Here is a 12,337-nt window from a genome sequence, read left to right as displayed (position 1 = left end):
GGGGGCAGGGTGGTGGGAGCTGCAGGTGCATGCTGCAGTGGGGTGCAGGGAACAGCCATGTGGCTGTTGGCTCTGCCGGTTTCCTGCTCCCTCTGATGTTACTTCCTGTTCTGGGGCTGGGAACCAGCGGAGCCGACAGCTGCTCCCAGCTCTCCCAAGAGGTAAGAGCAATGCACCTGAGAGAGAGGGTTGGAGGTGATGCGCCCATGGGGGATGTGATGCACTGGGGGGCGGGGAGCATTGCACCTGTGGGGTGTGTGCATGGAACAGCCTCCTGGTGGATGTGGTGGAGATGAATTGAAGAAAGCATTGGTCAAGCATGTAGAATCTCTAAGGGAGAGGAAGGAATTAGTGTACACATAAGCACCAGCACGCTGGGAAAAGACCAAAGGTCCATCAAGCCCAGCACTCTGTCTTCGACAGCAGCCAATCCAGGCCCCAAGAACCTGGCAAAAACCCAAAATTTAATAACGATCAATGGACTTTTCCTTCAGGAATCTATCCAGACCCCCTTTAAACTCAGCAAGGCCAGCTGCCGTCACTACCTTCATTAGGGAAAGGCAGATTTGGTGGGTCATATGAGTCCAGATTTTATATAAGGTACCCCAAAAATCTGTGCAGTAAACATTTCTGCCTAAGGATTTAGGCATGGTATATAGAATATGCTTAGCTGATATCCCAGCGCCTAAAACTATATATACACTTCCATTTACACCAGTGAAAATGTGGTGTAAATCCCTGTGCATAGATTTACGCACACTGGGCCATATTCTATAACTATACTAGTAAAAAAGGCCCATTTCCGAAACCAATGAAACGGGCGCTAGCATGTGGCTTTTTTTGTGTGTGTGTGTATGTGTCACAGAGTTATTTTGTGTGTGTGTGAGTGTGTGAGGGTGCGGTGTGTGTGCAGGTTGTTGTGTGTCTTTTTTTGTTTTGTTTTGTTTTTTGCTTGAGGGTTGGGGGATGTGCTGTGCTGTCCTTGGTCGCTGTTTGCTGCTGGCTGGGTCGCGGGTAATCCTTCCAGCTGGGCCGCAGCTTGTCCTGTTCGCCCACGTCCCAGATGGTGACGGGCACGTTGTTTTCCGGCTCCTCTGACTCCATGTCAAGCGATCCCAAATATAGTCTGTGCTATAGGCCCTCTGGCACTCTTCAGTACTGGCATTAGGCATTTAAAAATTCCCCCCCCCCCCCCCCCGGTCTATTTTTGCACATACCCACAGCAGGAATATTCTTCTCTCGTTCCAGCGGTGGTTCTGTGCTCTCCGTGCTGCTCAGATAATGAGCCATTCTGCTGGGGAATGCTCCTCCCTTTTTGTCACGTAGTTTCCTCTGATTGGTCCATCTTACATTGCCTAGTGTTGCCTGGGAACGATGTTGTGATGGTCCTTTGTGTTTCAGAATGTTGAGGGTGTTTTTTCTGATTGGTCCGTCATGCGAGGGCGGGGCAGAGAGACATGGTCAGTGTTGTGGCTTCACCACCATGAATCCATGAACCCTTCAGGGAGTGACTGAGTGACTTCAGAACGTTGTCTTCAGAACGTTGAGGGTGAGTTTTATTATAGTAGATGTGTAAATTTTGGAATGCCCATTTCCCCGCCCATAGCTACATGCATTAGAATTTAGGCACAGTTCATTGCACAATACACTTAGCGAGTTATGTGTGTACATTCTAATTAGTACCAATTAGTGCTTATTATTGCTTGTTAAGTGCTATCAATGCTGATTAGCGTGTTAAGCCAATTAAGTTATGCACATTGTTATGGAATACACCTGGATTTCGGCACAGATCTCTAGGCATGCTATATAGAATCCGGGGAATGGTGTATATATGCTATCATTTTCTCTGTTTCTCTGTGTTCTGCTTGCCCAGGTCTACAATGTAATCATCATTGATTCTTTAACTTTCTATTATTGATGATACCCTAAGGTCCCCTGCCATCACTTCGCTACCTCACCTTTAGCAATCTATCACATCTTCTCACTCGCTGGTAATGAACCCCGGTGAAGAGGAAACTGAAGACACAGTCAGCAAGGATGAATGTGGTGTTTTTGACAAGCAAACAAATATAATTGTTTTACTTTGGGTCATTTCCTGTATTGATAGCCACAAAACTCCAAAAGATTTGGTTTCATTATAGTTTTTATTTCAGCATTTGCTATAGCATTTTATCGGACATTAACACCATTTAACGGTCACTAAGGGGCCCTTTTCCTAAGCTGCGTTAAAAAGTGGTCTACTTTATCAGTAGCCTGGGGCTTCCTGGTGCAATGGCCATGCACTAATTTTCCTATTAGTGTGCAACCATTAGCACGGGAGCACTTACTGACACCTATTTTCTAGGTGGTAAGGGCTCCTGCGCTAATCATACATTAATTGGTTGGCATGTAGCAATGTACACGCACTAGGGGGCCCTTTTACTAAGGCATGTAGACCAGTGGCGTAGCCAAGGGTGGGCCAAGGCCCATCCAGTAGCAGCACACCTATGATGTGGCTGGCAGGGATCCCCAAGCCCCACCAGCCAAGAACTCCCAACAACTGCCCCTCCTGCTTACATTGTAAATAGCAGATCTTCACCTGCAGCGACTGATACGTACTGTTCGCACCAACCCCACAACCTTCCCTCTGATGTATTCCCGCCTATGCGGAAACAGGAAGTTGCATCAGTGGGAAGGCTGTGGGGCCAACATGAGTAGTGTGTATTAGCTGCTGCTCGCTGCCAGTGAAAATCAGCTATTTAAAAGATATGCGGGAGAGGGTGGATGTTTGAGAGACCATATGGCATGCAGGTGAGAGAAGGAGAGACCAAATCACCTGTAGAATGGGGCGGAATTCTTCTGCCCACCCATCTTGGGCCCAGGCCCACCCAAAATTGGGTGTCTGGCTATGCCCCTGCTAGTACCATTGACAGATCGTCCAATAGGCACATCTGGGGAGTAGCATCCCAATGCCTATGATAAACGGCGCTCAAGTGCAGTCCAAAACAAGTCGATTCCCTGGCAGTCCCAAATAGAGTGTTGATAGGAAGCCTTAGCTGCGTAGCATTTAGAAGAGGTCCTATCAGAGGGGAGACCCATCTTTTGAGCTCTGAAAGAGTGAATGTACATTCTGATATGTACACTTCTTGTAATTGTACAATATTCAGTCAGCGTGCTTTGAAAATACACCTCCACATAGAATTAGGCGGATCTAGAATATTAGCATAACTAGGTAGAAAGGAAAACAGGCAAGTACTTTTCTTAATAGAATACACTTCAAATAGGTACTTAAATATAGGCACCCCTTAGGTCTTTTGGGAAAATGAAATAATCTCAAATTTAATGCCCTTGAGCGATTCTCAAGTGTCTTAATTTTCCTATGAAGTATCAGCTTACCTTGAATGAAACCTGATTGCACAGTTGTTACTTTCTCATAATTCTTCTCCAGCACTGAGATGTGTGTCTTACATTCCTAGATTCCTTCTCCGGGAAGTTGGAGCTGTAACTCTGCAAATGTCCCTGAGCAAATTTCACAAGGGCTGCAACTGAAATGTCAACAGACACCATTGCATTCCACAAGGAATCCAATGTAATCTGGGATGGCTTCTCAACAAGGGGGTGCTTACTAATCTTAGCCAGTTCGTCCATAGCCGATGATTGATTCCTGCTTGAAATACTGGGTTTCAAACCAGAACTTTTTCACCTTTCAGCAGAGTGTTTTATCTACCCACCAGTGGGAAGACTGATAATAGTGAAAGTGTTTCTCTCTCTGGTGAGGTTCCTGCTGGTAGTTTAGTTGTGTCTGGTGTGTTGGAAGAACCTGAGACAGAGGAATTGAATAGAGCTACCCTCCTTGTTTCCTTTGTTTTCCTTTCGGATAGGGACCATGTAATGAGATTTTTTTTTTTTTTTTGCCATGGACATATGTTAATTCTTGGTCAAAAAATTTGGACATTTCCAGATCTTTGCAAAACCTCCCAGCAGCGGAGAAAAAAAATTATTGCAATTCATCAGGAAGTTTTGGTTTTGGGCACTTTGTTGATTCAGTTTCCTTGTAAATGTGATTAGGTTTCAGAATAAGCAGAATGTCTTTTTTGAGCCAATAAAATTATACTCTTTTTAAAATGCTCACAGTGTTCCTTTGTAGCAATAGGGGTATTTTAGAATAGTAACCTCTGTTTGATATAAAATAGGCAAGCTACTCTCCTTTCTTTACCAGATGGTACTTGAATTACACAGTAACACAGTAGATGACGGCAGAAAAAGACCTGCACAGTCCATCCAGTCTGTCCAACAAGATAAACTCATATTTTTATTTATTTATTTTGTTACATTTGTACCCTGCGCTTTCCCACTCATGGCAGGCTCAATGCAGCTTACATGGGGCAATGGAGGGTTAAGTGACTTGCCCAGAGTCACAAGGAGCTGCCTGTGCCTGAAGTGGGAATTGAACTCAGTTTCTCAGGACCAAAGTCCACCACCCTAACCACTAGGCCACTGTTGCTACTATTTGAGATTCTACATGGAATGTTACTATTCCACTAGCTCCATGTAGAAGTCAGCCCTTGCAGATCACCAATGTGGCCACGCAGGCTTCTGCTTCTGTGAGTTTGACGTCCTGCACGTACATGCAGGATGTCAGACTCACAGAAACAGAAGCCTGTGCAGCTTGGAATGTTGCTAGTGGAATAGCAACATTCCATGTAGAATCTCCAATAGTATGTATTTTATTTTTGTTACATTTGTACCCTGCGCTTTCCCACTCATGGCAGGCTCAATGGAGTGTTAAGTGACTTGCCCAGAGTCACAAGGAGCTGCCTGTGCCTGAAGTGGGAATCAAACTCCGTTCCTCAGGACCAAAGTCCACCACCCTAACCACTAGGCCACTCCTCCACTATGTGTATACCTTACCTTGATTTGTACCTGTCCCCTTCAGGGCACAGACTGTAATTGTACTCCTGTTTATTTATTTATTTATTTATTTATTTATTTTTTAGCTAATCTTGTTCTCCCCTCTTTATTCATGGACCAGAGATTTAGGTTGAATTTCTTGAAAAGGACTGTACTTTTGTATATTTTCATTGTTATTTTCTAGTTTCTATTTATGTATATACCTGAAATAGTTAATTTGAAATTTCATAGCTTTTATAGACTTGCCCTCCACATGTAGAAATTCATATTAGGGGTGGGGAGGAAGGAAGGATTATATCTTACAGTTAACACGTGCTGTTGAAGTGCATTTGTATCCCACATTTTCCCACCTATTTGCAGGCTCAATGTGGCTTACATTATGCCGTAATGGCAATCACCATTTCCAGAACTGACAAACACAAAGTGGTATTGCAGTAAAATTCATGAATGATAGAGTAAAGTGAGTTAGACAATCAAATATAGAAAGTTTATTTCCGGCATGGGAAATGGAGTGGTAGTGCATAACGCATAGCGCGTGTTCGAGTAAATGAGGTAGTCAGGTGTAGGGAGTTCGGCTTTGTTTAGTTTTATTATAAAGTTTCGTTGTTTAGTATTTAGGATGGATCATTGTGGTATGCCTTTTCGAACAAGTTGGTTTTCAGTAATTTTCGGAAGGTTGTTCGGTCATGTATTGTTTTTATGACCCTTGGTGGTGCGTTCCGTAGTTGCGTGCTTATGTAGGAGAAGCTGGATGCATAAGTTGATTTATATTTGAGTCCTTTGCAACTGGGGTAATGGAGATTCAAGAATGTGCGTGCTGACCTTTTTGTGTTCCTGGCTGGTAGATCTAGGAGGTCTAATATGTAGATCGGGGCTTCACCGTGAACGATTACTAGCCAAAGCAGCAGATTACGTGGAGCCATTAACTACATCACCAGACGTTTAGTGAAGTACACTCTGCATTAGTGTCCAGACTATTAACGATCATTGCTCTGTTTGTGGCATGGCTACTTTCCCCACAATGCCGGGAATGGCACCAACCAGTTACTGCAGAGATTTTTCATTTTGTGCACCTTAAAGGGTCCTTTTACAAAGCTGTGGCAAAAGGGGGCCTGCATGTTTTTGACGCACATCAAGGCCCTTTCTTTACTGCAGTGGGTAAAAGGCAGGTTTTTTAAAATAAGAAATGAACGTGCAGCAAGTGCATTCAGGCGGGTGCACTTACCTCCACCCATTGAGGTGGTGGTAAGGGTTCCTGCGCTATCCCGGCGGTAACCGGGCAGCACGCGGCACTGCCCGATTAAGGGCTTACCGACACTTTGCAAAAGGGCCCCTAACTTTGGCTGCTAACACTCAATATGTGCTAAACCTTGACACAGGTTAGTAAATAGACCCCTAAGGGTCCCTTTGACTAAACCGTGGTAAGCATTAACGTATGCTTACCGCAGGATAAAATGCACTACCATGGGGTGTGCTCAGGCATCCCACGATAGTTTTGGCATGAAACTGAAAGCGTGACTGAAAATTCTAATAACCTTTCTGCCGAAACTGGACAGACAAAAGGAGTTTGGGCTGGTTTCGGCTCCGTAACTGAAACCAAACCCCCAAAATTCGATCGGCCTCTAGCTTGACGTCCAAACAAGCAGGAAGAACTTTCCAGGCTAACGTCCTTTCCTTTTCTTTTTCCCTTTTCTATATTCTAGGCAAAACAATTGCAATTCTTTTGAAAGCTTCCTTTAATCTCTTCCCCCCTCCCCCGGTATGGTGAATAAGTGACTGTTGTGGCTTTAATCAGAAACCTCATGTAGAGAGTTACCCTAGTGCTGCTAGGTTTGTACAGTACGATCCCAATATAATGTAGTACAGCAACCAGAGGAAGATGGAGGGAGAAGAAAATGAAAAGAGGCAGCTCAATCTTCAGCCATAGCAATGAGCAGGTATTTTTAAACTCTGGCTGTGGTGTTAAAAAAAAACCACACCACATATATTCATTCTGTAGTGCTCACGCCAGCGGCTATAATCATCCGCTAGACATAGACCTAAGTGGTTTAAGTTAGGACCAGCCTTATTTCTGGCCTTACTTATACCATTTAACTAAACTGATAGCAGATGAATATCGCCACTCTGATCTAACGCAATCCAGATACTGCCAGAAAATGTATTTGTATATGCCACTGAAAATTCAAATATAGGGAACTTTTAGGTATGCTGTTAAGTGTACAGGACCCTTTGAATATTCAGCCCAGTGTCTCTGCTTATATTAAGACTGATCATTTTTATAGGGAAAAAAGTTAAAAAATGAAAAAATAAATTCATAAAAGAATAAAATATAAAAAAAACAGAAACGCCAATGGAACCAACCTCCCCCCCCCCCCCCCCCACCTAGCATATTAGTTTTACAAAATTGAAACGCAGCCATTACAATAAACATCTGATCAGATTGTGCTTTCGATCCCTCACGATTCGGTAAACAGCGTTGGTGCAGAACAGCGTTGGCTGCCCTGGTACATAGCCAAAGTAAACATCTGCTGAATTTGAAATGTATTTATAGACCTGATCACACAGCTCCACAGAAATACAGCTTCAGTCAGTTTATTGTACCCACTGTTGCACTCAAGCTGCCCCCCCCCCCCCCCCAAGCCTGGCTTGAGGAAGTCACACTCCGAGGAGCCACCGTCAGGCTACTCTCTTTCAAAGTCACAGCTCAGCCAATGGCCCTGTGTTCAAAATTCAGGGGTATAAAGCAAAGCCAGACAGTGAAAGCCCAAGTGAATCACAAGCCATCAATTGCATAGCCACACAGAATACAAAGGCTGGGAAAGGAGTTGCATTCTTCTAGTTGCTCATAGCAACTGGTCCTTGATCACTGCCTGAGCATAGCCCAGATCTGTTTATACAGCCCTTGCCTCATTAATGATGCCCAACCTACATCTTCATAAAGCTACCCACATATACTGAATACACATCTTCTCATGGGTATGCTGTTCCACACAAGGACTCCTGCACACTCAGTAAAAAAAAAAAATTTGCATACTCTATACACACATATACATTTTGCAGTAGATTCAGTAAATGATACCCACATTTGGGCACCGAAAAAAATGCGCATCGCACTTAGCGCCGGGATCTATGTCCAACTTTGGGCATGAGGATTTACACCAACTGACACCTGGTGTTAAATCTCACACCTATCTAAGGGGTCCTTTTACAAAGGCACGCTGAAAAATGGCTTGTGGTAGTGTAGGCACGGGTTTTGGTCGCACGCCAATCCATTTTTAGCGCGCCTGTAAAAAAAAGGCCTTTTTTATATTTTGCCAAAAATGGATGTGCAGCAAAATCAAAATGGTCACGCGTCCATTTTGGGTCTGAAACCTTACCGCCAACCATTGACCTAGCAGTAAAGAATCTGGGCGCTAATGACCTAGGCGCGTCAAATGCCACTTGGCGCGCATCCATTGCGTGTGCCACAAAATAAAAAAATATTTAACGGATGCGCACCAAAATTGAAATTACAGCAAGGACCATATGGTAACCGGGCAGTAACTGCAATTTGGTGCATGTTTGGCACAAGTAGGCACCTAAGCGGCTTTAGTAAAAGGGTCCCTAAATTAGGCATGGATCACCTGAATTCCATAATACTGTGTGCATCTTTAGTGAACACCCATGACCCGCCCATGCCCCTCCCAAAGTCACACCCCCTTTCAGTTATACACTAAAAGATTTGCACAAGCATCTGTATAGAATAGCACTTAGCAAGATGCACGTGCAAATTTGTTGCCAATTAATGCCCAATTTCTGGACCTAATTTTTATTTATTTATTTATTGCATTTGTACCCCACATTTTCCCACCTATTTGCAGGCTCAATGTGGCTTACATAGTACTGTCAAGGCGTTTGCCCAGTCGGTTGGTAACAGATACAAGGTTGTATAGTGATCGTATGAGTTATAAGTGGAGGGTCGCAAGGGATGAAGATTGCGTATTGTCCAGTATGATTATAGTCATGCTGTGTTGCTGAGTGAAGAGGTTTACCTGGGTTCGTTAGGGTAGGCCGTTTTGAAGAGGTTGGTTTTTAGTGATTTCCTGAAGTTCAGGTGGTCATGCATTGTTTTCACAGTTTTTGGGAGGCCATTCCATAGTTTTGCGCTTATGTAGGAGAAGCCGAATGCGTAAGTTGCTTTGTATTTCAGTCCTTTGCAATTTGGGTAGTGTAGGTTTAGGTGGGATCTTGACGATTTGATTTTGTTTCTTATTGGTAGATCTATAAGGTCTGTCATGTATCCCGGGACTACGCTGTATATGATTTTGGCTCATACTCAATTAAATGCACATGCAAATTGGGCATGCGCAACTGTGGGTGCCATATTTAGAATCTAGGAGCTTATACATGTACAGTACCTTGTAAAAGTCTTCACATCTGTCACGGTTGTGCCCAAGTTTTGTGCTCGCCTTCCTCTCGCCACCTGGTGGCCAGACCTGGTGGCTGCAATAGACTGTCTGGTTATTGTCACTCGTTCCAGATTTCAGCCCAGTCCAGTCCGGATCTTCCGGCCTGCCAGACTTGCTTGCTTTGATGAACCTACACAGCACCCATAGTTGCCTGGTGATTGCTGCAGCTGAGTCTCAGCTGCTGCTGGGCTAATTAGCCAGTTGAAAATTCTCTGCTTTGCATCGCCTAAGGCCTTGGCTTGTTGGTGCTTGTTGCACTTCTGCCTAGCTTGGTTTTTATTCTAGTTCCTTGTCTGATGCTTGTTAGTCTTGTTAGGGTTATTGTTTGTTTCCTAGACTTGTTCCTTGTTTGTCTTTTTGTGTTTAGTTTCTGTTTGTCTGTGTTTCTTATTCAGTGGCTGCCTGGCAGCTTTCAGTTCTGTCTCTTGTTTGTCAGTGTTTGTTCCCTGTTTTAGTGGCTGCCTGGCAACTTTCAGTTCTGTCTTTTGTCTGTCTGTATTTGTTCCCTGATTTGGTGGCTGCTTGCAGCTTCCAGTTCCTGCCCTGTAAGTCCTGTCGGCCGCCTGCAGCCAGGGGCTCAACTCCTGGGGAAGGGCGGCTAGTGCAGGTGAAGTCTTGCTGTTCCTATCTGAGTTCTGTCTTGTTCCTGGTGTGGGGTGGTTTTGCCTGCCACTGCTGCACCTCGGCAGTGGCCCAAGGGCTCACAAACCTAGTTCCTGCTTTGGAAAATGTGACAACACCCTTTTACGTTTTTCACATTCTGCTCTCTAAAATGTATAATTTAAATTGCATTCCACTTCAGATATCAAATTGAAGGCTACTCAAAAGAGATTATTAGAAGGAGTTGCTTCCAGTCTTTGGAAGTCCTTACCATTTGACCTACACGTCTAGTATAGTTATTTGAAATTTAGAATGCCTTTAAAAACATGCTAGATAAAATGTTTTAAACCAATTCTTTATCATTTTGTTGTCTATTACTACTGTTTTTTGAGGGGCCCTTTTACTAAGCTGCATTAGTCGCTCCCTTGTTTGATTACTGTAACGCATTGTATTTTGGGTTACCTCTAGGTAAGATACCGTCCTTTACAAATTGCTCAAAATGCTGCTGCTGGTTTGCTCCCTGTTCTCTCTCCCTGGCTCATATTATGCCGGTACTTAAGGAGTTGAAGTGGTTACCCATCCAGTGGAGAATCAGGTTTAAAATCTTGTTGCTAATTTTTAAGGCTTTAAGCAACAATGCGCCAGTTTCTGTGGCTACTTCTTTGAAGTTCTTGTGTATTCTGTTCTTCAGACAAACCTTTTGCTAGATATTCCTTCATTTCATCCTATTAGGCTGAGTGCTGTTCGACTATTTTTATAGTGAGGGTGTGAGGCAGTGGAATTTTTGCCCTTTAATTTAAGAGGCGAAACTTCTTAAATTCAGTTCCATAAACATTTGAAGCGTTCCTTTTTGCCCAAGCTTTTAAGGTGGTTTAAAGCTGGGTGTTTATGCTCCTTATTGTTTTAGTGACAGATTTGTTTCAGTCAAGAATCTTTCATTGCATGTGTGGGTGTATGTCTTCTTTTAAAATTATATTATAGGGATCATTTTCGAAAGAGAAAAACATTGAAAAAGCATTTAGATGTTTTTCTCACAAAAAAAAGTCCAAATTGGTATTTTTGAAACCTATTTTTTTAGACGTTTTTCTATGCTGTTCATCTGCAGTATGTCCAAATTTCAAGGGGGCATGTTAAGGGTGGGATTTGAGCATTCCTAAGACTTGGACTTTTTCAGCCATAATGGAACAAAACAAAACCGTGCAGGACTAAAACTAAGGAGTTTTGAGCTAGACCTGGTTTTAGAACAAATAAGGCACAAAAAGGTGCCCAGTTTTTCCTACATAAGCACACAACTGTGGAACGCATTACCAAAAGCCTTGAAAACTACGAACGACCACCTAAATGTCCGGAAAACACTAAAAACTAACCTGTTTAAAAAGGCATACCCTACCGATCCAACATAAATGCTTGATCTCTGCAGCACAACAAAACTAAAGAACGTAATGGACATAACACAACTCTTCCGTTATACGATTCCCTAGTGTGGCTGTGCCCCATGAACTTTAACTTACCACAACATCACTTTGTATTTGTTTACACTGGAGTCTGTAACGCCTCTCCGGTACTATGTAAGCCACATTGAGCCTACAAATAGGTGGGAAAATGTGGGATATAAATGCAACAAATAAAATAAAATAAATAAATAAATAAATAAAATAAATGACCACTGGAGAGAATCAGGGATGACCCCCCCCCCCCCTCTTATTCCCCCAGTGATCACTGACCCCCTCCTATCCCCCCCCCCAAAAAAAATAATTTTTTGATTAGAAACATTAGCAGCCTCTATGCCTGCCTCAGATGTTATACTCAGGTCCATTAGACCAGCATGCAGGTCCTGGAGTAGTCTGGTGGTGGGTACAGTGTACTGTAGTCAGATGGACCCAGGTCCATAACTCCCCCTACCTGTTACACTTGTGGTGGAAACTATGAGCCCTCCAAAACTCACCGGAAACCTACTGTACCCACATATAGGTGCCCCATTCACCCATAAGGGGTATTGTAGTGGTGTACAGTTGTGGGTAGTGGGTTTGGGGGGGGGGGGGGCTCAGCAGACAAGATAAGGGAGCAATGGTGAGATGTGTACCTGAGAGCATTTATTTCAAGTCCACTGCAGTGCCCCACAGGGTGCCCCATTGCTCTCCTGGGATGTCTGGGGGATCAGTCAACTAAAAATGCTGACCCCCTCAATACATCCTAATGCCTTGATTTTCTACATTTTACACTTGGACTTTTTTTTCCCCAAAAAATGTTTAAAAAAAATGTACAAAGCACAAAACCTTGTTTGAAATGGTATTTTCAAAACATCGATATTTTTTCTCTCTCAAAAATGACCTTCTTTTCTATTTGGATTTTGGATGTTTTGTGCAAAACATCCAAAGTTGGACTTAGACATAATATCG

General features: G+C 43.4%; 1 protein-coding gene across 1 annotated transcript in view; it reads right to left on the bottom strand.

The window, feature by feature from the left end:
- The window catches only part of LOC115482402 (glutamate receptor U1-like), a 52,184-nt gene extending 48,557 nt beyond the window's left edge, over nucleotides 1-3,627 (bottom strand). The window contains exon 1 of the mRNA XM_030222150.1: nucleotides 3,448-3,627. Within this exon, the coding sequence (XP_030078010.1) occupies nucleotides 3,448-3,627 (180 nt within the window). The remainder of the gene's footprint in view (nucleotides 1-3,447) is intronic.
- Nucleotides 3,628-12,337: the final 8,710 nt, after the last annotated feature.

The sequence above is a fragment of the Microcaecilia unicolor genome, chromosome 13 (assembly GCF_901765095.1).
Source record: "Microcaecilia unicolor chromosome 13, aMicUni1.1, whole genome shotgun sequence".
In the NCBI taxonomy this organism is placed as follows: domain Eukaryota; kingdom Metazoa; phylum Chordata; class Amphibia; order Gymnophiona; family Siphonopidae; genus Microcaecilia; species Microcaecilia unicolor.
This window is presented reverse-complemented; position numbering and strand designations above follow the sequence as displayed.